At 41.6% G+C, this 26,329-nt stretch overlaps 1 protein-coding gene across 8 annotated transcripts in view; it reads right to left on the bottom strand.

Moving 5' to 3' along the window:
- VMP1 (vacuole membrane protein 1) overlaps nt 1-26,329 on the bottom strand; it is a 68,836-nt gene that overhangs the window by 30,884 nt on the left and 11,623 nt on the right. For 7 of the 8 annotated variants that reach the window (XM_064467832.1, XM_064467837.1, XM_064467835.1 and 4 more), the window contains 4 exons: nt 24,123-24,213; nt 21,804-21,914; nt 8,756-8,923; nt 3,883-4,014 (listed from right to left, as the gene is read on the bottom strand). In XM_064467832.1, coding sequence (XP_064323902.1) covers nt 3,883-4,014; nt 8,756-8,923; nt 21,804-21,914; nt 24,123-24,213 — 502 coding nt within the window. The remainder of the gene's footprint in view (nt 1-3,882; nt 4,015-8,755; nt 8,924-21,803; nt 21,915-24,122; nt 24,214-26,329) is intronic. The other variant, XM_064467839.1, reaches the window with a different exon arrangement.

Genomic DNA, 26,329 nt, shown 5'->3' with positions numbered 1-26,329 from the left:
TCGCACAAGTTCATCAGTTCAACTCCTTGCGGACAAGGAGCCGACTCTCCGAGCAGGAAGTTGTTTGGTGGAACTCCTGACGCAATGCAAACCGAAGCAGTTGCAGCTTAGTTTAATACAAACCCTCTTGAGTCCACGTTGACAAATTCTTTAACAAGCCCTGTGGTTACAGGGAAGCTGGTTTCAGTCTGAGTCACTCCTGTTCAAACAGTTTACTGGAAATGGAGGGGAGGGGGAATTTTCAGAGAAGTCATGTGATGGCCAGACAAACCACAACCAGTAAAGGTTCAGTGGAGTCAAAAACAGGTCCCAGCAACAACTGACATTCAGCGTGCAGATGGCACTCAATCATTTACAAACGAGTCCTGCTGTAGCTCAGCATTTCTATGGATTTAACCCCTTTTCAAGGTTGTATTCTTTCGCAGGCAGGACACGGTTTGGAAAGTAAACAAACAGCAGTGGCTGATAGTAACATAGGCAACTAGAAAATATTTTTACATGGAAATTTGGCTGCCGCAATGCTGCACAGAAGCAAAACCCGATGTGTAAATCATTAGTTTTTTTTAAATATGCCACTTTGGGTACCCAAACACAGTCATTAAGGATTAGATAAGCAAAGATATTGGTACTTTCTCCTCCAAGCAAGGAGTACCATGATGCAGCAAGGGCCCACGCATTATCACTAAGTACCTTGAGGGAAGCTGGCATTAAAAGCTTCATTTTCACCAGAAACCTCCGTCAGCTTTAAGCGTTTCAGCATGACAGAGACAAGATGAGAACGCTAAACAATCAGCAACGGTTAAACTGGCAAGAGAGAGTCCCCACGCATGTGTGTGCAGTCATGAAACTGTACGAAAGTATGCTCGCACTGTATCATTACCAATGTGCTGCCCCAGCACTAAGTAGCAGGCTCACTTCCCCTAATTGAACGGTTGGTTTGCTCGGCTGCGCTGGAGATACTCCCCGTGGCTAAAAGGGGAGCTCCGATAAAATACTTCGCTCTGGAATTCGACAGGAAGAGAGTTAACAGCAACTGAGACACCGTTTCAAACATTTGTAATTTTTAAACCCTGCCTTAAGTATTAACAAATCAGACCGAGTTGCTCTGCTCTCACAGCACGCGGGGCTCGGCATTGTGCGGAGCTCTGAAAAAAAAGAGCCCTGCTTGTAAACCACACTCCTTCTCTGGGGCAAAGCCGCTCGATTTTAACAAGAGCAGCCACGAGGCAAGAGAAGCTCTGACGTTCCCTGTATGTAACCGGGACTAACGCACTGCCATGCACACGCAGGGACGCACAGGAAGGAGAAGCGAGTGTTCCTTTAAAATGAGGGGCTTTTTCTGAAGTATGCTAATGGAAAGTGCAAGGCAGACTTACACATCCTCTGCAGGCTAACGAGCTTTCTCAAAACCCAGCTCAAGGAGACAGGTCACTTAGAGCTGAGATTTATGACAAAAAAATCCATCACTAGACACTTTAAAATAAATAGCATTTTACTCTGCACAACTTTGAATAGGGCACTAAACCTTTACACTATTTAATCCTTTTAAGTTCCTATTTTTGTTGTTGGTTTTTTTTTTTTGAAGTGCCAAGCTAGCAAGCACATTCCACCTCACGGATCCGTCAGGCTGGATGTTATATTCACGGTCTATTCTCACCACAGAAGATCCTCATCTGTTTCTCAAAATTACCATTGTTTTTGAGAAATAGCAGCAACAAGCTTTCTAAACGAAACACACGCAGGCAGAAACGTCAAGCCATTCGGCTTTGCCTTGTAGGCATACAGCAGCTCAGCAGAAGTGGAGGGGGAAGCTATTCTTCAAAATCTCACACACCCATTTTCATGTCTTTCAAAAAGGCAGGATGAAGCGAGCCCTTTGCAATGAAAGAAGGCTCCTGTCATTTGACGTCAAACATTTGCCGTGGTCTCCATGGCATAAGACACTTGTCACAACCCCTGCGTTTTTTTAAGCATAAGGCTTCAACCTGGGCGAGTGGGAGATGCTGATGTAGGCAATGAAACCTGTTACCGAGCAATTTAAAAATAGACATCATAACTGCTCATGAGTAGCAATTACAGAACAAATAGTGATAAGCTATGCTGAAGATCGGGATTTACTCAAGGTCATAGGAAAAGGCAGGCCTGTCTCCCACAGACATCTAGCAAAAACATGATTGAGGCCAAAAAGCAAAAAGGAAGTCAAATTAGCAAATGGAAAGAACGGAACTGTCAGTTTTATGAGCGCAAAACAATTTAATCGGATTGTCAGAGCCTCATGTTAAAAGAGTTTTATAGAAACCAAACCACAAGTGGAGTTAAAAAGATTTTTTTTTTTTCTCCCTGGCCATCTATCCACAAAACAACACGCTTCAATCCAAATTCAATTGCCAAGAAAATAAAATCAAAAGTACTGGTAAATAACACATTTTTCTTAATTAATTACATAACCCCATTAGTTTACTGAAGGCGGTCAATACAGCTAGCTGTATTTTGGCCTGTCCTGACAAAATGCTCTCTAGCAAAAATTTTCTTCCCAAGGATCTTACTGTGCGTTCTGGAACCCAGCTCTGGCTGCTCCCACACTGTACACACATATAATTTGCTGGGAGAGTTTCAGTAAACACAGAGAGCACTTCAGCTCTTGAGTTGTGTATTCGACTGGTTTAGGGGGATTTTTATTTGTTTTTTGTGTTTTGGGTTTTTTGTTTGGTTGGGTTTTGGGTGGTGTTTTTTGTTTTTACCCACAACTCGATTTTTATACAGTTAGGGATTATTTTGCAAAGCAAAGACTAATGATAGAGTGAAGAACAAAGAATTCCCCCCCTCACTGCACCTTTAAAGAAGTAGAAGAATTTACTATTTACAAGAGCAGAAAAACACTTTGAAGGCTCTCAGGAAACACAGGGTTTACTGTCAGAATCACTAGACTGCACTTTTCCAGAGAAACCCCTTTCTTTCATGGAAAAGCTTAATCCATTTCTTGAAGAGAAGGAGGAAAAAAAAGTAAAAAAGTTTATATTTATATCAACACCCTGGCAGAACAGTTTAAAGACAGCAGCACATGGTAAACAGCATCTGCTGGGTTTTTAATAGCAGTCTCGTGACCCGTTTCAACTTAGTGGCAGACAAAACAGGATAAGAAGGAACAATACAGAAGAGAAATTCAGTAGCAAATAGTTTGAGGAAAAAAATGTTTAATTTCTTCTAGAACACTATCAATAACTTGTGGACAGGATGCCAACTCCTGACCTGAATGAAAAATTATCTACAACAATACCTGACAGATGTACAGCATCAGTTGCGAACTATGCTGTAACACAAGCAGCATTTAATCCATCAAGAAAATAAATGACAAGAGCAACAAAAAGTGGTTCCAAGCAGATTGGTTGCATTTTCACATCAGGAAAAATATGTTTCCTCAGGGTGATGAATGGGTCACGCACTGGCCTGAGGGTGTTAGTGACAAGGCAGGCAAATGCCATCAGAAAGGGATGAGCTGACTGAAAATCATCTCCTGGCCCAGGGAGGCTTTAAATGCAGCTATAACCACCATGATTACGGAACAGCACCCCCTCTGACACCGGTTTGTTAGCCCACTTTCTCCCTGCCTCGACCGTGCTATTCTTGGAAGTCTAAGTAAATGCATTGTTTGTAGCAAATACTTTGGCTGCACTATTGTATGCGCTTCAACAAGCTGCATTCTTGTCTCCCCATCACCAGAGGTATCTCTTCCCAGTAGAGGATCTTTTTCCATCCCTGGGAAGTCCCTCGTGAACTCACACCAACTGATTTTTGGCCCATTCCCATTTCACTGGAATGGTTATTGACTCCATCTAAGTTGTTCTGTGTTTTATTAATTCTGTTGTTTTGCACTGTTCTTACTTGTGCAGTCTCTGCATGTTCCAGCATCTCCTCAAATTCCTGGTACTCTTCATCATCAGGTTCAGCACCAGAGAGTCGGGCCGCCCTCGCCATAAAATATGGAGGCAGCTCTCCAATGGCTGTGCCAGCACCCTGGGAAAAGAATAATTCTGATTTATTTTAGTGTTTATTCTTAAATAGGAAACATGTGATACGCGTAGTCCCGTGGACATTTCGAATGATTAGAACTGATGAGACCAGCTGCTTTGAGAAGTTTGCTCTTATCCACTAGATCAAGTTTCTCCTCATTTCAAACACAATGCTGATCCTTTGAAACCCCACTTTCCTTGTTTAACAAAATTCAGCCGCTCTCGGCACAGACTATCATGCTGCAAGTCAGTGGCTCCCAAGCTGTGGTCTGCGAGGTCAAAACGACATGATCTGTGCATCTCTGGGGCCCTGCAGAGCGGCGCGCTGCCCAGCTCCGGCGGAGCCCCGCAGCCGGTGGCCAGCTGCTCCTGGCGCGGTGGGGAGGCTGTAGCTTGTCACTGCGCCGCAGCCGGCCAGGCCGGGGGCCCTGCTATCCGGCACGATCCCTGACTCAGCACAGCGCTGCCATCTCACCCCGCCGCATGATGCCAGACACATTTGCCAGCATGTGACAGCCCCTGCTCCTGAGCGGCCTTCAAAATAGCCTGGGAACGCCTCCCCGGTGCCGTCTCGTAGTTTACTTGTTCAGTCATGAGACTTTGTGCAACTGTTTATTAGAAAACTGGCTCAAGTTTTGCTACAGCTACGAGCAAGGAAAATAAGGTTAAGCAAAGCTTGATCTCGAGTTTTCTCTCCTCTAAATGCAATAAAGAAAGCCAAGAGAACCTGAGATGAAAGCTTCGTTGCTTTCTCGCCACAGGAAAATTGTATTTGTTTTCTCAGGACATCAAATGACTCATTTCAATCTTGTGGGTAAATGCAACTTTAGCTTAACCAAGGGAAAAAAAAAAAAAAAGAAGGAGCGAGGCAGCTAGGATTGAACATATGGATAAACAGAGGCTAATGAAACAGGAACTTGGACTAAACTCGGAATGGTTTAAATATAGGACAGGTAACAGCACAATAGCTGGGCATCACACTGGAAAAGTGCTAAAACTTAGCTACATGCAGATGGCTTTTCTCTCTTCGGGTCAGTAGTGAGTAACAAATGCTTTTTCTATTCCTTTGAAGCAATGTGAAAGCTTTTCAATTTCCTTTGTTCCCGCTCTATATGCAGCTGCAAGCGAGAGAGAATTCCAGCTGCTGTGGATATTCCAGATCAACAGGTTGTGGTTTTAAACACAGCCGCTCTCTGCAGTAACCCAAACTGTTAAATTCTCGATTAAAGCATATAAAGTGCACAGCCTCGTATGTTTATGTCCTTGTTTTCCACAGAAGAAAAATTTAAACGAGCGCAACAAGCTGAACTTCATTAATCTGCCTCTTTCTGGCACAAGGGAAGATAAGCCTGAAAACAGTAGCAACAACGTTTCAGAAAAATTGACTTGAGGTTATGTTCTCAGGGTGATGCAAGAACAAAAAGTCACATTGCTTCTCCAGGCTCTGCCAATTTGCCTTGGCTTCATTTTGTTAACTGAGGAAGAGGTTTGCATGCGTGTACTGGACATGAACTTTCTTTAAATTAGATAAGTCACATGCTCATTATTACAAAACATTTCAGAAGTGCAACAAAAATCATATGATTTCATGTCTGCTGGAGATAGGTTCCTTAAGTGCATTAAAAAAAAGAAGCAATTAAGGGATCCAAACCAGTAACTATTTAACTGCTTTTTGTAACATTAGCTGTCCGTTTTCACCATTTAACTTGGAATGCCAGTTTTACATGGAGATTCCTTGGACTAACAACAACGAACTGGAAAGGCAAATGCTAATCAAAATTCTTTTACGCAAATACATTCAGAAAAGGAAACTGGGAAATGACTCCACTAGAAAGAGTCTTTCAAACAGATTCTATCCCGGTCAGGACACAGGCTGCCTGTTCTGCTAATCCTGAGCAATTAAACATTTTTATTCTTTCCCCTTATTTCTTGTAAAAAAAAAAAACAAACCAAAAAAAAAAAAAACCCCAAAAAGCTGCAACACATTAAAAATGTAGGGCACTATTGAATTCCTTGTCCCTGTGGGATGGAAGGCTGTGAAAACTGGCATACACCTAGCAGATTGTTTTTGAGAGTCCTTCTGCAGGCCAGGACTGGTGGAGCCAGCTTTTATAGCAATTGAAAAAAAGCATCATTTTCATTTCACCTAATAATTCCTTAGATACACTGATATTTAATCCTTGTAATACTCGTTATCAGCAAAAATGGCTATCACTGACATGCAGGGGACTAGTAATGATTTTAATCTCTGGAAAAAACTGTAGCTGGTTTAGGTTGGCTGAAACAGCCGCCAATGTTTTTGTGATCTGAATCAAATCCCTTGTGCAGATAAATCCCCGCATTCAAACCTTGCAGGATGCTTAGTCTGGGTAGCTTTATAGTCAGAGGTCTGCAAAGCCCCCACTGGGACCGACCTGCTTTCAACATTTCACATGAAAACTTATATTGCTACCACCCTCCTGTCTCCCTCCAAACAATCAAGGAGATTGGCCAGATTTCACTTTGGAGCCTTTCAACATAATTTCAGTTTACGAGTCTAAAAGAAATAGGCTGTTGGTGTTATTGTACGTGTCCCTCGCAGGGCTGCATGTGCTGCGTTAGGAGCACATCTGTATACAACCGTTAACTCCTTTTCTTTTGCATTTATCCAGGGTTTGCCATGATGAGGTCAGGTTTTAGATCCAATTACAAGTTGCTGGTTCCATTATGGAAAAAAATTAATTTGTGAGCTCATTCAATCATAACCAGTTTGGGAATTAAACTTAATGTTCCTGATTTCAGTTTAAAAGCAGAAAATAAGTTTTTAAGGTTTTGATTTGCAAAATAATCAGCTGTTTCACTTTCTGGAGATCACTGTTACTTTCCTGTTAAGATGGACATTTGGTTTAAGAGTGACAGAATAAAAAAATAAGTTTCTTCAACAGCTTCCATAAAAAGTGAACTGGAATTAGGACAAAAGAAACATACTGGAAGAAGCAGCAGCAATCGCCAACTTGATTTGGCTTACAGGAAATTAGCAAGCAATGTTTATGTACTCATGAAACATTCCAAGAAAGCATAACATTACACTAGACACCACTGGTAGACAGAGGATGCTCCCAAGGGAAAGATCTAGTGGAGACAGAGTTCAGTGAAAAGGTAGCTGACAGTGAATTTGAAGGCGAGAAGAAAGAAGGGAGGGGGGGAAAAGAGTGGGGTACGAGCGTTCTGGCATGGCCCTGTTCCCTTGTCCTTTCACTTGCCTGAACCAAGAAACACAGCTCAAATGAGAGACCGAAGGTACCATTTGTTCCCCCTCACGGCTGCTCAGAAGGACACAAGCTTTCCATGCTCGCAACTCTGAACTCATTCCTAAACTACTTAATTCCCATCATAGTTCAGTTATTTTACATGCTGAAGATTAAGCAATGGATGTTTACCCTGAGCTACATTTTTATTTTGCAACCCTAGAAACATAATTGTAAATGCCATTTTTATTACTCTAGTCTCCGTGAAACAAACTTAGGCAGATGGGGACGAGGAAGAAAATAAAAAGAGATCCTGTATTTATGGCCTTGTAAGTACTTGTATGTTTAGCTGCTTATCAAGCATTCAGGCAGTTCTGCCGTCTTATTAGAAAGGCTGAAATTTAAGATGTATTTTGCTTCTTGAGAGCGCTGTAAGTTCACTTTCTCTGTTACTATTTTGACTTTGGTGCTGCTACCCATTACTTCAGTCTGGAATGTGTACAACCTCACTGGAATTTTTGTAGGTAAGACAGCTGCTGATAGTTTTAAAAGTTGTAGTGACCAAGGTTGCCTTCATATATCTTTTTATATCGTTAGAAGGAATACAAGGGCAGACAACAGATACCATGTAGTTCCAGAATTTCCTCTCTCTACATTTAAATTGGACAACCAAAAATGTAATAATTAAATCAGTCAGAACAGGAAGTCAGTAGTAAACTAAAGCTAATTTGGCACGCAGTTCACAGCAGATGCATCTGTGTAAACTGTGATTCAAAATAATCTAAATGTAATGAAAAAAGACATCTTAGCTGACCAAAATCCTCCAAAAATCAAACTGCTATAAAAAGCCGCAAAAGCTAAAAAAAAGGAAAACAGAGAGGAAGTTCCAACGACTGTTTCCTAAGGCCTTGATTCACCTAAAAGCTAACTGGCCTTTCCTGTCTTACGTGAAAATTTTGCCTTGATGGAAAGAGACGGAGAAATAAAATACATAAAAACGTGCAACATAATGCTCTATTTAATCCAATCTATTGAGGCAACCCAGAAAAACATTTCAGCTCTGGTATTAGGGCCAGAGTCCTTTGTATGAGTAACTGCAACTTCACTCAAGTTACAGGCTCAAAATCTTTGAAATCATTTACTGCTCAACTGCTGCAGCGTAAGACCTGGCAGCCGCACGATCATTTGGGATGCAGGTACCCTTTCTGAAACTTACCTTTTACATCAACAGCTTTGCAGCACGTGAGTGTTTTCCGCTAGTGTTTAGAAGAGCAGTCAACACTGCAGCTAATAAAAGATAGCCCAATAATATCCTATTACTTCTCCTTAAAGGAGATCAAAATTATCCAGAGCTAGTACAGAGAAGGTTGACCAGGAAAGCAGCTATTTGTATTGCAGATACACGTGTTACTGTTGGCAGGGTAAGCCATCATTATTTCGCTCATTCGGGAATTTTTATGTATTGCTGAAGCAAGCGCATAAATTAAAATTGCTGAAGTTTTATAAACCAAACCTTACCCACATGCAGGCCTCCAGCCTGACTTTTGAGATGATAGCCCATAAAGAGATGGATCCTTCAGTCGCCTCCTCGTCAGGGCAGATAATTTGATCCGGGTAAGGAGGCTCAGGAAAATTAACTGAGTTACATTCATATGCAGCAAGAGTAACTGATGCTATGTGTGGACCCTGAAAAAACACAAGTAATTCCAAATGCATTTTATGTTAGTTATAATAAAAGTTAAAATTAAAACCCTAGATTTGTCCCTGATGCAAGGAATCTAGGCTAAACTTTAGCGTTTCTCACTGTGGCCAATAATAATGTCATATAAGTAAAACGCTGGGGCTTTTTTAGATTATCTGAAGTGCAATGTTGAGCTATTAATGTTCTTTCAAAACATACAAAAAAATGGCCCCAAAACAAACAAGAAAATCCAAAACAAACCCCAAAAACAACCCAACCAAAAAAAAGCCCCAAGCAAAACCCGTCTCGTGGTCCATGAGGAAGGTTAAGGAGCCTTTCAGCTTTTGCCATGCCGTTGTACAGTAGTACGAGGTTGCCAAGGAGAAATAAGAATTCTTGCTTTTTTAAAAACAGGAAAATTTTCAAAACTTTAAAACGTTCTCCATAAGGTATTTATGGCCTGCAGCTTTATTAGAGCAGGTGTTTTCCCTGCTCTTGCTTTTAGAGGATGGAGGCATTTAAATATTTTTTTTAAAAAATGACTGGGATTTTTTTGACATCTTACAGCGAACTTCTTCACTTTTGGATCTTTCTCCACAAATCAGTTGCTTAATTTATGTCAGTTTTCTGTGTAAATGAGAAACTATTACTTCCTGCTGTTTGCTAAAAGTGGTTTGAAATATAATTCAAAATGTAAACGTTATTTAAATGCCATATAATTGAATTACTTCGAGCCTCCATCTTGCATCAAAAGCGTTTGTTTTTTGGACAGACCTCCAAATAAAACTAGCATAAAAATCTCTTCAAGAACCGAACTGCTACATACTTTAAAAATCTGAAAGCATTGCCATTATTTTAATACAAAAGAAGAAAGAAGCAATTCAAATAGCGTAGGGCCTGAACACTAGACGGTGTAGCTAAAAAAGAAATCACTTAGCAAAAGGTCAGGGAAACACTGTCTGGGGAAGAAGGTAAAAAAAAGAGCACTGAGTTACACTAAGATCTTTTCATAAAGTCACAGATTTAAATAAATTTTAAAGCTTTCTTTATGTGCAGAACAAATTACACAAACCTGAACTTCTGCTATTAATGGTTTGATGGGTTTTGACATGTTGGGAAACATTGTCACCACTTTTCTTCTGTTTTTTACTTTAAATTAGTTTATTAGATCAATAAATGAGCCTGATGCCCCCCCCCCCCCCCCCCCCAAAATAAAATTTGAATTTATTACAAAATAAGGAGGGAAAGTGTGCTAGACTTCATCACTGCCACTCCCCTGCGCAAGGCTTCCAAAGCCCACTTTGAAATGCAGGAGCCAGAGGCATATTCAGAGGACCCTTTGGGCTTCATTTCCACCTTAAAGGGTGAAATTCCACAGCAGGTCTTACACAAAAGTTGAGGCTCCACTGCTTTTTCTAGACCTGCTGGGAAGATGATTTTAGTTGGGTTCACTCACATCAACGTTTCAGGTCCGACTGAAGAGACCAGAGCATTGGACTTATGCAATTACATTGATAACTAATTTTTTAATGGCAAGGAAATAAGACTGTTGAAAAAATATCAGTTATATGTTTTTGTATGACAGTTGTGACTACTGTTGTATGTAAACAATTCAAAATAGACCCATTCTCCTGGCATGCAATTGGTAAAAGCCAGCTGCTCTCATACCAAGGAAATGATTTTATTTATTCCTTGTTACTTTACAGGAGACTGGTTCAAAGTGCTCTGGCATACTTTGGATTATATGAATAGACAGATACAGCCTCCTGAGATGATAAATGAGGCACAGCTTCTCTCGCAAAGAAAAAAAGGTTCATTGAAGTAAAGCTGAAGAAGAAGAGATCCAGAAGTTGATACACGAGAGTGATTTTGATATGGCAGGGAGAACAAAGAACAGATGAACAAATGACGAACAACATATACTGACAACATTTCTATAGGCCCCAATGGCAATGGATGACAACTTGGTACTTGTAGCAGGATCATCCCTGTCCCCAGCAGCTTCATATCTAAACAAATAATGTATCTCTATTTTACTCATCGAGGACAGATGCAATGAGTTGAAACTTTCCTAAAATTGTGAAGTACATTTATGGCAAACCTAGGAACCTCTTTCTCTGCTCTTCCATACTCTGAAACTTAGGGAATTTATTCCCATCCCCTGCTTGCCCTTCCCCAGTCTGACAGCTGCCTTGGGATACACAAGGTCTCAAGCCACCTTCCTTAAATTAATGGTTTTCACCTGCAGAAATTTGCAGTAAAATTCTCCTGAATAGCAAATTTGCATGGAGGAAATCCCCACGTACTTGAGTTGTAAATGACCATTTCCTACGTTCCCTTGAGAGTAAGGTAAGGCCGTTGCCAAGGCAGTGAGATATGGTGTGTGAATCAAGAAGTATGATTTTCAGTTCCACAAAATTTGGAAGACATGCCACAATACAGTATAACTACAGCCAGCTGTGGTGGGAGACTTAGTTTCAGTTTTATAATAGTAAGACAAATTTAATCACTACTACAGTGAGGCCCCCAACCCCTTGCAAGGCTTCAGTGACAGCATTACCAGCATTTCTTCTCAAACTGCACACACGGTGCGTGAACACCGCCGTACACGCAATGACAAAACGCCTAACAGGAGGCTGCTGCACGAGCTTCTAGCCATGAGCAGCTTCTCTCAGAGTTGCCATCCTTGAAATGGCTTAACGGTCTCAAAACATCGCCTCCTGTTAACAGAGCTCTCCCAGTCTCAACAAATGTCTGCAAAAGGAAAAATTTTACAAGTAGCCAATGGAAAAAAAAGGCATTTCACAAAGCAGCTGTAAACGGCCAATGAGCCACCTGAAGACTGCGCCAGTTGAACATAATTCTTCCACTGTAATGTAAACAATTCTACAATGGAAAAAAGTTGGAGTTATGGAACCCACAGAAGCCACATTTTAACTGGAATAAGAAATAAAGCATAAACGGTTCATTTACAGTGATGAAGTGTGGAGTACTGGAACTTGGAGTGAGCCAAAGGAAAGCAGAACAATCCTGTGTCCTCCTCCGGCAGCGGAGCCCAGCTGCCCTGCTAGTCAAACGGACAACGTCTCACAGCTTGGCAGGCTGCATGCAACATCTCTGACATCTGCTTTTGTTCTAGCTCAGCCCTGGAAGCTTACATAGAGCATTATACTTTCACAAAGCCATGGTTACCAAGCACCTCAAAACAATGGCTGGCTAAACAGGACCATGGTTGCAACGGGGGTGGGAGGGAGGAAGGCTGGGAGGGTCGCTGCATGTTTCATAAGAGAGGTGCCATTTTGCTTTATATTTAGCAATAGCAATGGTTTAACTCTGAACGGAACAGGGAACCAACTTCAAATGAGCTTTATGTGCCACCTTTGGAAAATCCCAGTCAACAAACACTCAGATGTTTTCTTTATACTCCTCCCTGTGCCAGAAGGATTGATTCTCATATAATTTTTTAATCCTCTTCACAAATAATACCTCATCCACCCTCTCCTCCTCCTTCTCCACATGGGGCCGCAGTAAATATCCTGGGTGTTTTGCTTCTCTGCAGTAGCTCGGTTTATTTCAACACTTCAGGAAAACCTCTAAGACATTCCCTGTTTGACTCTAACTGCGGCTCTACCTTTACAAACAGCGTTTGCAAAACTGCCATACCAGACAACAAATACTAAAACCAGGCGACTCAGTAGACACGCTGCTTGCCAAACCAGGAAGAGTCGCTGAAATTCAAGGCATGTAAGATCCTGAACACCAACTGTCTTTCCCTCACCCTCTTCCAATGATTTTTTTTTTTTTTTTTTTAATTGCAGGAGGCACTAACAAGGGTAACAGAGAAGAAATTGAGAAACATTCTGCTGACTCGGGTGAGAAACATTTGCTTGCCACTACTGACGACCAGAAGGAGCCTGTGGTTAGGCTGGAATGTGGTTTGTTAGAAATATCTGTACAATTTACAAATCCAACAAGACAAGATCTGGTCATCAAGATCAACTCAACATAAATCTATTTTTTAGCAATAGTAATTTAGGGGAGTTTGGAAATCCCTAGCTTTACAACCCTCATGTCTCTTAGAAGGTAACCTCAAACTCCTGAACTCCCAGGCCTTCAGAGAAGCTTTAGTTCAGTGATTGAAGGCACCCAAGTTAGAACAGACACTGCTAATCCTTAGAAATAAGTTACTTTAAATGTTGTGTTATGAAATTTCTAGAAAGTGTATCTTTTTATCTATGAGTTATGCTTGGAAATTCATCAGAGCAAGTGGAAAGAGACAGCAGGCACATGAAAAAAAATTCAAGATGTTGAAATCCTTAAAGGCACGCTGATATGTATAATACTTAAAACAGAAAAGTCTTTAGCGTAAGGAAAAAAGACTGAATATCCAATTAAAAGTGAATCATATTTTCACATTATTAATCATTCTGTGCACCTAGACTGTGAACACAATTAAAGCTGCAAACAAGCTCCATACGAAATGTTGGTTTCTCACATGCCCCTTCACAGGACACCCACCCTGCTGAAGCGACATGGGCACAAGAACAACTACATCTAATTTTAACCTTTCATATTTGGGGAGGATATAATTTTAGACTGTCTCTAATTTAGAAACATTTCACAAAGAAAAGTGATATGTCTGCCAGCAAGAAAAATATTACAGTGAACTCATTGCTGAACTTAATGCACTAAAAATCTGTTTTCCTCCATGGATACGCTGCTTTTCATACTGGGTTCAAGACTCAGCCCTTCCACAGGGGGGAAACATGTCATGCTATATTTGATTAAGATAAATTGGAAAAACAAAAGCTTGCTTCTCATGGGAAACATCCTGCAAGCGTTGCTCCAGGCTGCGACTCATCTCATACTTATCTATGAAGTCATTACACCTCACAAGAGAGTAACACCAAGTTACAGCATCTTTTTTATCTTTGCGAGTAGTGGACAACTACCCACAAAGAAAACGGCTCTGTGATTAAAAGGGAAAAGCTTGAAATATCTCAATCTAGTCTGTCTGTCTGCGTTACAAGATTAAAACGTCTCGTGATTTTATATAATGTCTGGTATGCAGGGCTGGCTGTAAAACGGGGCTCAGAATGAAGAAGGATCCCGTACCTAGAGCATCCGCGAGTGACACAAGCATCCACCAGGCAGTCAGGGCCAGTTTTAGCAGACCATCACGGCATTTCATGCAACGTATTAATTTTACAGTCATGTGTCTGTTAGCAAGTTTCTATTCCCACTTCAGTCAAGCCTTGCCCCACAGTGCAGAGCTGATGGAAATTCCAAACGATGAGCCACAAGCTCTGAATATGACTGAACAAGAACCACCGAGGGAGCAGGCATGTGGTACCACCGCAAGCGTAACAGGGCCACGTTGCTACTTTGAGGAGTAACATGAAAAAGCAGACGTTTTGTAAGGCTGTGCCCACGCTACTTTCTATAGGAGCAAACAGACACATGTCAGGGAAAGGCACAATGGGAAGAATCTAAGTTTATACTCTGGTGCTGACAGAATACGAAAATAATCTGTCAGCATTCTCTCCTTGCCCTTCCCTAGCCACCCACTTATTATTTCTGATGAATAAATCACAGCATCTATTCAAATTGACACTAGGAGTGATGATTGGCTTTAACGTCTCCAATTAGAGACCGCCTTGCACTGCTATCATTATTTCCAGCCTGTTCAAGGAAGCGGTAACATGAAAAGTATAAAGTTCAGGCTGTGCATAAATTTAAAAAAAAAAAAAAGAGCAGTCTCCAGGAGCAAATGAGGAGAAAGCATAACGTGACCTCCCAGCAGTTATGAGACTCAGAACCAGCAACGAGGAAGTCGAGAGCAGATAATGAAAACAAGGTGTCAGCATCTAAAAGGTAAAGTCCATCAACCTTCAAAAAGAAGAAAACAGCGTATCGATCATCGTACTAACTCCTCAGCTTGGTGCAAGTTCAAATCGCTACAGCTGGCCAAGACGTTCAATATAGCTTAAGTATTAAAATGATACCAATATTTGTGGACTTCTGAAAAGTCGAGGTAAGGTAGCTAATCCTGCACAGATGGAGGCACTTCACATTAGCTGTTTACTGCCACAGTTCCAGCTTTAGATAAACTGTCCAGACTCTGACGTACACCACTTTCAGCAGCACTGGAGGCCATATATGGAACTCACAGTCACACCATTTTGGGCTCTGACTCATGAGGTCCAGCAATCCACGGTGGGGCAATACGGGAGGTTATTGCTTCCAGCTGTTCCACCAGCCCCTACGCGGAGGTTACCACCCTCGGAGCGGGACAGCGGGACCAGCGGTGTCTGCGCCGTAGCTGGCAGGCTCGCGCCCAGCAGAACTTAAACCACCACCAGTTTCAACTCACATTAACGCACCAGAGTGGGGGCTTGGGGCTTAGGCCACAGTCCCTCAGACTGAGCTGCAGCAGTCGAAGGGGTTGCTCTTCCACAGCGTAATGTAAACCAGAGGCACTGGTTTTATTCTCTGTGCGTATTTGTTGGTATCCAACATGTACAACAGCGGACAGTAAACCAAGACTCCAAATGGACATACTTCTCCTTGAAAACACCATTTTTAAGCTCAGATTTTTTTTTAAATGCATTGAAGAAACACCCAGGTTACAGCTAATCTGGCAGCAGTGTCCAGTTTAATTCATCGGACTCTTCCAGTTCATTACTGAACTCGACACTACACGCTCTACCCAGTGCATTATTAATATCAGTGCTGCAGTTTCAAGCAGAACAGAGCCCATGTGAGCTGTAAGCAGGGGCTCCCATCAAGAGGTGGTTACCAAAGTGATTTTTTTTTTTTTTTTTAATTATATGTTGATTCAAGTATTCCAGGATGTTTCAGTTCATTGTAAAAAGCTTAGGACAGCTGGAGGAAGTAAGTTTAAAGGCATGAAGGAAACAAACGAGAGAGCAACAGACACAAACAACCCTCACACAAACAGGATCCATTTCAACTTACTTTAAAATTAATTTCAGTCTTCTGTACCAACCATATTTTTCTTTCAACCACCTAATCAGGTCAACAGCAGTAATCTGAGCCCAGATATTAGAACCATTTTTTATTTCATTCGTTTAAGGCTTGCAAGTTGACATGTGAATTGAGAAACAGTATGGACTGAAAATGAACACCTCACTTAACAAAAATAATTCAGCACTTGGAAGGGGAGCACTGCTGCACCCTCCCACCTGCCTGAGGCAGCTCAGCTTTTGTTTCTCACTTTTTCCTTTACACAGAGAACCCATAGTTTTCTGGGTTACTCGTACTAGTTCTCAACAATCCTCATGGAAAGAGCACGACTTCTCCTGAAGCTGACAATTACTATGAGAATACTCCTGTACTAAAGTCACAAGTAAATAAATGGAGGGAAAAAAAATGAGTTCTGTGGATTTCCAGTTATTCTGTCTACTTCACACAAGTGGAATAAGACCTCTTTTGTGAGCTTTTCTTTTTAGAAGCACTTAAGTCTTATCATGAGTGTCCTTACAAGCAGCTCAGTTCCTGGAACCAGATAACTAAAAGGAATTAAGTTTGATTTTAAAAAGTTTTCAGTAGTCCTGGCAGGGAAAGGTTTTTTTATTTATGGGTTGTTTTATGTATTGTTTTGGGTAGGGTTTGTTGGGTTGTTTTTTTTTTTTCAATTATTTAAACCACCAACATTTTTTTTAAAGCTAATGGGCTCATTATTGCACAAGGTGTCTGGATTTTAAACCTTCAGGTTCTAACATAAACCAGTTCACATAGGGCCAAAACACGACTCATTTCAGCTGCAAAGTACCACACTTTCGGGAGGCCAGAATGTGACCCCTCACCAAAGCCAAACGCTGGAACCAATTCAGAACAAAAGCAAGACACTGAACCCTCAAGCCCAGATAAACTCAAACTGGCTCTCTAAAGCCAGCACTGTCAATAAGAACACTGTCTTTTCAACTCATTTCTCTTCAAAGGCAGTTTTCTGTTCTTTTTCATGGCCTGAAATTCTTGCCGTGCTCTCTTCCACTCCAGAGCACCCCAGTAAGAATTAAGTGACAAAGCCACATATTACAGTTCTGAAAAAATTCGAACTCCTGCGCGACCTCCGCACACCAAACATTCCTATTGTACCTCGCGTTTCCTGTTTGCGCTGGTCCGCAACCGGCCACCAGTGAAAACCTTTTCAGCAGTTGCTCTACTTGGCTCTAGCGGCAAGCAAGCAGAGATCCATATTTAAGAAACAAAAACACAAACACACACAAACAGCCAAAGTTCGCCCTGCACTTTTGACCTGTGAGGAATTCGCTTCCATTCATCCCCCGCCATCACAGGCTGTAACAGACCGTACACAGAAGGGACATTTAACATCCGCTTCTCGCGCGAGGCTTTTTGATAGGCATTAATTCTAAGCTGATTCTGTTTGCCTGGGCCGCATCTTTTGCAATCCATTCGCCAGAGCTGAACTGAAACCAAATCACGAGGCAGAGCGTTGCGTGAAGATGGCAATGGCAGCGCGGTCCCAACCAAGCGCTCCACCTAGTGTCCCCCGCTCCGCCCGAGCCCGCCGGCACCTCATTCATTTCATTTTGTGGCCGCAAACACACCTCTCCAAGACACACCAATGCAAGAAATACCTGACGAGTTACCCTCAGTCACCTTCTTTTGGTAACCAGGTGACTCATGCCACTTATATTTTAATGTACCACCAATAGAAAACATCTTAGGACTAAGGAAAAAAAAAACAGCTGGGTGCTGCTAAAACCAGTATTTAGAGTAGTTAATCATAATAGTTTTATTTCCTACAGAACCACATCATGATTACTATTTTTAGTGTTGTTTTTAAAAATTATGAAAAACCTTTAATGGACTTTGGGAAAACAAGCCAACAGACTTGTTTTGAAAGTGTCAGAATAAAAAGGATTCTTGGAAGAGTGGCCTGATTCCCTATTTCTGCGCTGAAGATCTGCTCTGTGCCAGCCCTTAGCTCAGTGCCAATCTGCAGCAGAATCGTTTCCCAAAAAGCCATGTCAAATTTTACATTCACTGCTGGTTACAACTAAGGCAGCGGCATTAAACTAGGAACCAATGCAACAGACAATGTTCAGACCCCTTATAATATAGAGAAAGTTCTTGAAGCACAGAAAGAGGAATAAAAAGCCTATTATCTAACTAACAAAATCGACCTCTCCCTCCTAGACCAAGATGTTTGGAGCAAGAATGTGCTGGTGACCAACAAAATCCAAATCACATGTGAACTGATATTAATCAGGGGCAGTAACTTCCCCCCAAACTGAGACTGCTTTAGATTGTACAAGCGACTTTAAGCGAACTCTTTCCAAGTAGTCTCCTCTTGGCTAACCCCAGGAGCTCTCCGGGCACTTGAATTCACGCTGCTCCAAAAAGCAGCTCTGGTGAGAGATGCTCTGAAGAATCCAGACAAACGACAGTTTTCAACACTGGAAAAACAGCTAACCAAGCCAGGGAAAGCAAACATCCAGAGTCATTCAGATACTGCATCCATTGCATAATTATTTCTATGATTTTCCCAGCTAACAGGCTGCACTTAGGAACAGTTTGCTATGAAAATAGTTGTATGCAGTAAATGGAGGGCTATATTTAAAAAAGATGCACCTGTGTCACAGCTGAGGAAGTTCAGGCGCACTGAACAGGTGCCTACATGCCATCAATTCCTACCCCTTGGCCCTTAATGGCAGAGACAATACTGCAAGCATCAACAAGAGCTCAGCAGCACATGGGTGGGCCCAAGAGCATTGTTCTCTAAGCATGTAATTGCATTCCCAACAATCTCACTGTACTTACAGATTTCAAACGAGCAATTAATTAAAAGCAATTTTAAAACACTTACTGAGTCTATTTTCTATTGCCAGCAAATCCAGGCACTAAAGCAGAAGAGGATTTGCCGGTTTGTAAGTTTTAATTTCTTTGAATCAAGAGAAGAATAAGTTTTACCATAGTGAAGAAATGTAATTAAAGTATATGGAACATGAAAAGAAGACACACAGTTATGTAAAAGTTAATATAGCAAGTTTCCCACTTAAGCTATTGTATTTCTACTTTTTAGAGGCAACTGCTGCACAACTAACAAAGCAAATTAGTTTAAAACTCCTCCTTTTGAAAGCTAGAGCTCCTGATTGCATTGTTTCCAGATGGGTTAAGTCCAGAATACTGTTCTGAAATAATGTACCCTTAAAAGTCGTACCAACAGCCTTAAGTTAGTACTCGGTGTTCCCTTTCACACAAGGTGCAGGCTCAAACCGAGGAGGTAAAGGAGTATATTACTACATCAATAGCATATTGCACGTACATACTGCTGTTAACAGCTGCATCGACAAGAATATTAACAGTTCAGATACTTAAAATGGCAACACACTGTTAAGGCAATAAACTGGTGTTTTTACACCCCCACTGCCATCTAGTGGCTACAAAGCCACACACGCCACCAAATTACAAACCATTCGGGGTTCAGACAAGCCTTCGGCGCTGAGAAAGTGCAGTTGTCCTAAAAAAAGGAAAATGCATCTTTCCTCCTCTTTCTTCCCACACTCAATGCCTTTACGGAATTCCCTCAGTGCAACAGAAACATGCTTATCTGTCTCACATATTTAAAGTATTTCTCCTGCATCGTTATATATTAGATTTTGGTGGTATAGTTTTATTACATTTTATTCTACAACCACGTTCTAATCATTCAGTACAATCTATTTTGTCTGGTTTTCCCCTCCTGACAAAGTTCTCTGAAACCTTGCCTCTTACGTTCCAAATAAGCACCGTCACTGTCTGCGACAAACACCTCATTAACAACATTAAACTCTATTTCTTTGCCTAGGCGATGCACTCCCTGTAATCTTTGGAAGGCTGTTCATCTCCAATACACCCACCATAAATCACATTGATAAGCCAACAGAGAAGGTCTATTTTCCATGTACATCGCTTAAATGTCAGCTCAGGTCACACCCTACATATATCCAAGAACTTTGGGTACCCCACAGGAAAGCTTAAATGTGTTATGAAATTTGATTTGCTTCGTATTTAAGTAATTTAGAACTATTTCAACATCTGAATTTTTAAATACAGCATAAAATAAAAGTCAATTCATTCCACTTTCTTTTAGAAAAAAACGCTGCTGTCTTATGAAGACTTCTTTATGTGACAAAATCCTCTTGGAGTGCCTAGGGTATAAAATGACAGCACTCTTGCTACCCTCTGTCAGATCAACGCACAGCAAAGAAACACCGCTCACTTCAAATACAGTTTAGAAGTGGTGCACAACATTTCTTATTTACCAGGTTTCTGACACAACATGCGTAAAGATTAAGAATAGGAACTGTACGGTAAGGTCTCCAAACTGCTTCAAAGAGAATGCCTAAATACATGAAATCTCTGATTAGAGGAAATCTTAAGTTGACTCTCACTGGTTGATCACCCAAGAAAATATATAAAAAGCAGAACAAGATTCAAGTCTATCATTTAAGCTGCTTCCTACTTGCTGATTTAAATCACAACCAACTGATTTCTGCAGCAAACCTGGAATCACTTTCTTTTCCCTTCCTCCCTCTGTCCTGCTGAATAGCTGGCGATCCCACCCTGCTGCGTTTTCATTCCCGACGTAGGCTGGCAGAGAACCCAAAGCGAGCCGAGTCTGGGAGCTTGACTCCACCTCGCATCTCTTGATGCTGGCTTTTGCCTCTCCAGCGAGGCAGAGCACCTCGGTTCGGGACAGATGATTTTTGGTTGATTCTCCTCTGTCCAGCCTACGTGCCTTACTATCCCTACGCTATTAACAGCATCGGCTCTGCAAGTCAGATCTGTACATTGTCAATTCACTGCTGTCTAAGCAGCATCCAGTGTTACACAGAAGCGTTTAGACAGTGTGTCCATCAGCTCTAATGAATTTCCATTTCCAATCATTTAAACCGACAGTGATATTTTTGTCCAGAGCACTATGCATGCATAAACTCGTTCCTCTTTAGCAATAGTTTCCTTTCTCCTGTACTTTCTGCCTCCACTGTATTTGGGAGAGAAGCTACAGTAAGATTAAGCCTAAGACTCCTGCAAATGCAGCCCATGCAGATGCCATTTGATCTAACGGGCATTGCCCTGCTGCGTGGAAAAGCACGAGTTTCTTGTAGTGTTTTCTGTGGTATTATTAATCATTAAAGCAGTTCTGAAAGTAAACATCTGTAATTGTTCCGAATACAAGATGACATTTGTTGCACAAACTGGTTTTAATTATTTTGTGGCCATGAATCTTTTTCTTAAATCCAGGACAGCGGTTTCATAAACAAGGAACTAAACCAATGGGCAAAAGCAAAACACACCCAAACGTTTCCCTAACTTTCCTAGCTAAGTTGAGATAAACATCATACAGGTTCTCAGAACAGATACTATTTTATCATTGTGGACAATCATTTTTCTTGCTATTATTTTCAAAGCAAAATTAATACAGACTGAATTTAAAATAGCTGCCAATTTCAGCTATTTCTGCTAGAAAAATTATCACTGTAAGTTACTTAGGAGTGTGCTGAAAAATTTTAAATGGAAACATTTGAGCTGCACACACTAGCAAATGTTTCATTAAATCAGGAAATTAGAGGATAGAGCTTGCAGATTTTGACTCATTGTTTCAAAGTGAAGATTAACAGCAGGCTAATACCTAGAGTTCAACAAACATGTAGCATACAAACTACAAAACAAGGTTATGCAGTATAGAATATGAATAACATTCACTAAAGCCCAGAAGCATTACACTGTTTATTTTCCTTCAGAAGTACTTAACATTTAGGATTTATGCAATATTCTTTATTCATATATTTTAAAACATGCAGCAATTAAACTACTTGATTCAGAAAGAACATGGTATGGAAATATCCTTACCAAATAGAGCAGAAAGGTGTGGAGACCTGTTCCAAGTCCAACAGAGGACAGAATGCCTAATCCTACCCAGTAGGCACACCAGAAGAACTTTTTCTCCATATACCGCACATACTGAAAAAGAAAAGTCACAAAAGAAAAAAAAAAAAAACAGGAATGGTGATGCCTCCTAGGGAAAAAAGTTAAAGCTACAAACTAACACAGATAGTTACCTGGATTACAATAACTGAAATAGAATCCCAGGTATTTCTATTTGTAATTTATTACAGTTACAGCACAGACACGTACAGAAAATAGTGCGCTTTCAAGGGAAAAGCCCACACGCCTTAGAATCAGCAAGTTTCCAAGGAGACAGATGAAAAATTCAGGTTCAACAGAAGGGTGTTGAAATCCAGAACAGGCATATTAGGTGTGAGCAGTGAGCAGCAAGCCCCAGACAGCACCTACTGGAGCCCAAGCAGTGAGCAGGCAGCTCAGGGGATTGCCTGAACAGATTAGATGAAGGAATAGAACTAGCTGCACTCTCAGCCCGATGAATGCTTCACCTCGGACCAGCGAGTAACCAGGTTTGTTACTTTTAAGAGAAGACTAAAACCTTGGTTGTGTGTTGCACGCATAAGTGAGGGGATATGAGAAAGTCTTGGCGAATTCTGGACATAAAAAGTCCAGCTGGGTACACTGGGGAACGGGAAGCGGCGTCTCCCTCACTGCCACGAGAGCAATACTAAGAGGATGAGCCAGGCCATTGACTTGACTGTACCACAGCCCCATGAAGAGGTGCCATTTTACACCATCCATGGGCCAACAGCACCCAGATGAAGTTTACCAGTCTTAATGAGGTTTCAACCTGCCAGGGTGTAAAAAAAGTGTCCTGAAAACAGCAAGTGGAAAATCACAAACACACTTCACTATGCTGAGTACGCTTTAGGAAGAAAGTGGCTCATACTCAAGTGTACGTTGATACGCACGCAGATAGGCAGAGGTGCTAGCAGGACACGGACTGTAAGGAAGGAGCTCCGGAGGAAGGGGGATGGACAGATACCTGCTGGCACGCGTGACTGACGCCCCCAGAACGGAGAGCTCCAGGCACTGGCTGGACCCTGCAGGGCACGCTCCCCTCGCCAGCCCCAGGGGCACAGCTTTGCTCCCAGCGGGCTCAGGGAAACCTTGAGCAGCGCTGCTCTGCCAAGCCTTGGCACAGCACAGGCCCAGCAGCCAGCGCCTCAACACCAGTTTGCAAGGGCCATCTAGTGGCAAACGGTGCGTGCATCACGCTCTGGCCTTCATGCTCACAAGGCCACCAACCGGGGCAGATTTTAATGAAGCAGGTGTTTGTCCCACCGATCTACCACCTTGCTCTGCGGGGAAGTGCTTAGGGCTGAAGCATGGGATTGAGTGAGCGAGAATGCAGTAAGCTGAAGCAACTTATTTCACTGCATTTCCAGACCCATCCTGGGAAGCCAGGACTCCTGTTCCAGACCTGCACGTCCCTCAGGGAGCCACTGACACACCAGAGCAGTATGGATGGGTGTAAGCAAGTTCTCTGAAACTGGGAACCTGCTGATTTCAGAGTCAGAGCAGTAAGATGATTCAGTTGCACAAGGAAATGATCTGCAGGGTTTAAAAAGGGCCGTCTGCCCTCAGGGAAAATCTGAAACTCAAGGAGAAATGGGGAAAGGAAAGGTGTAGATAACACCATCATCTTATGCTTAAGCAATGGCTTACACTTCAAGTGACACAAAAGCATCAGTCTTCGTTTACTCCAAAGCACAAGAAAGTTTCTAAAACAACCATTTTAAAACAATGGAGGTGTAAGAAGCATTGCAGAGACAGATTTGAACGATGAAACCATTTTATGCAAAGATATATGCCTATCCCAGCATGCGACAGGGGTCAGGAGGCCCTTCTATAGCAGCAGAAGGAACATTTCTCAGGAATCACAAAGTTCTATCATGACTCAGCTTAACATTATATCTCAAGAGCTCACACCACTATTAAAAGCTTGTTAACATGTTAACAGCAGATGTGAAGGAGCGCTGCTGCATCAGAGGTGCTTTTCCAGGAACAGCTGAGAAGTGGAACACCCACAGATGCAACAGAACAGGTCAAATGATACAGCTGATCATTCTGCATCTCCAAAACACAACTCATCCGTACACAAAAGAGGAGTCAGGACATGAGATACAAATATCCTTAGCAAGGAGGAGTTCAGAAGATACATTACAATTTCATGAAGACCCCATTCAATTCCCAGGACATCTACTTTAGCACAAGGACAGGAATTTATTAGTCATTAAGGAAAGTAACTTGAAAACCTCGTACCTGTTGATGTGTTCCTTCAATGTAATACGTAGCTGTAAGCACTGCAAGCGTCAGTAAAAAAGACACCAAGATACTTCGCCGATGCCACAATCTTAAAAGACAAATGGCAATTAGGGTTTTATACAGTTTAGCATGCATTTCAAAGTAACTTAGTTATCCCTGTAGACTGGGTCTGCATGGAAGTAGTCAGCGGGGACAATGGCAGCTGAAGAGTTTGCTATTATAAAAAGCATAAACCTCCCAAGAAAACAACTGGGGAGCCTTTATTATTTATGGAAAAATCTCTACTTCACTGTCAGCGAGAAGTAAGATCAAAGTTCAGCCATGCATATTTCTTTTTAAATAAATAAAAACAAAAGTAACTGTCTGAAAACAAACACAATCAGAAAACAAATATTCAGCCTCTGCAGCCAAGAGTCCCTCAGACACAGGGCCACGAACAACATCCGTGGTTAAGCGAAGTGCAAGGCAGGCGCTGCGCTGGCCCTGGGCAAGGGGCGAGCTGTGGGAGGAATACAGAGGCGCTAATTTCAAACTCTGTGCCGGTGGGTGGAACCACAGTGGCAGTAAGGGGGACAAATCTCTATACTGCTTTGGTTCCCCGATCATTTGAAATTAATATCTCATAACAGCTCCAAGTTTAATAAATACATTTTAGCTAATTATAAAGCATTAGGAAGCTACTACAGTAAGGGGGAAAAAGTGTTTTCCTGTGCCATTTGCCTTCTAAGCCTGTTCAGTTTTACATACACATTCTGCCTGATGTACATGCTGCCACACACAGATCAGCAAATACATTTATTATTTTCTCAGAAACACTATTATACTGTCACCTAATGATATAAAAAAGCAAGTGCTAGCATCACTTAATCTCAGACATGAAACAGCAAACTGTGAACATAACTTATCTGTTTAGACAGAAAAAGATAGAAATGAGACATGTAGTACAGGAAAACGGGACTGTTTCATATTAAACAAGCTGAAAGAAATATCACTTTTCTTAAAGTAATTTGTGCTGCTTATATTAATATGAGAATTGGATTTTCAAGTAATTGTCATCATTTAACTCACAATTTATTCAAGTGGAACACAGGATACCATTAGGAGTCAATCTGAGGTCTCAATAGCTTATAATAGTGTTATTTTCTGTATATATATTGTCAAGCTAGTGCTAGACAACATAGACGTGCTGCACAACAGGGGATGCAAGTGCTATCTGTAACAAAATTTGACATCTAAGCAGCCAGGTAGTAGTCAGCTTAAAATAAGACCTCAAATATTACTTCTGCTGGGTTTAAATAAGTGCTTGGAGGTTTGTCAGAAATGGCTAACGTAAAACCCAATAAAACAGTTCTCAAAGAAGCAAATCCTCTTGATAGCTGAAAGAACACACATAGTAAAATCAGTAGGTTTTGGGATTAGATTTTTTTTTGGGGTGGTGGTGTGTAAAAGGGGACTAAGACTAAACTACATCAACCCGGTACTCTTCATACACATAATTTCAGAAGATCCAAATGGAAAACAGCAGCTTCTCTCAATGGAGCTGAGGCATCAGCACCTCAAACCTAGCCCAGAAGGGTCGATGACCAAAGCCTGTTATCACCAACCTCAGCTCACTCTGCAAAGGAGCAGTGCAACAGCTGGAATCACCCAAGGTGATACTAGATCCTATCTTCTGACTGGGAGAGCAATTGTAAACTCAATCCCAAACACAAGAGATTCCAGTTACCAACACAAGCCCCAGGATGGCTGCTACTCTTGGCTTCTTCAGTTGCCCATGTTTGCCTTTTGGCTCTCTAAACCCTCTCAAGCCTAGTGGGTTAAGAAATAGCTATGCATTTCAGCATTAGTAGGGGATGTTAAAACTGCTACTTCCAAGTTTTCTAACTGGAATGAAAGCCCATTTTATCCAGCGTGTAAATAACGCTTAGGGAAAGAGCTTCAATAAATCATTTCCTGCTGTGAAAGGGACCATGTAGCTTATAAGCAAAGTCCTCTTTGCAGCATCATAAACATCACTAAGTTCCACGTAACCCTGAACCCTGCCCTAGCTGAGCTGTTTGAAGATCATTCAGCAACACTGACACATACATTAATAGATCTGTACTTAACACTGCAGTCATAAGTACAATATCTCTTCCTTAAGGATCCCAAAACACTGTCTCGCTCCTTCAAATTGGAATGTTCAGCTCTTCAGAAAGGAAGTT

The sequence above is a fragment of the Phalacrocorax carbo genome, chromosome 17 (assembly GCF_963921805.1).
Source record: "Phalacrocorax carbo chromosome 17, bPhaCar2.1, whole genome shotgun sequence".
Lineage (NCBI taxonomy): Eukaryota > Metazoa > Chordata > Aves > Suliformes > Phalacrocoracidae > Phalacrocorax > Phalacrocorax carbo.
Note: the sequence above shows the minus strand (reverse complement) of the source record. Positions and strands in the feature narration are given on the sequence as shown.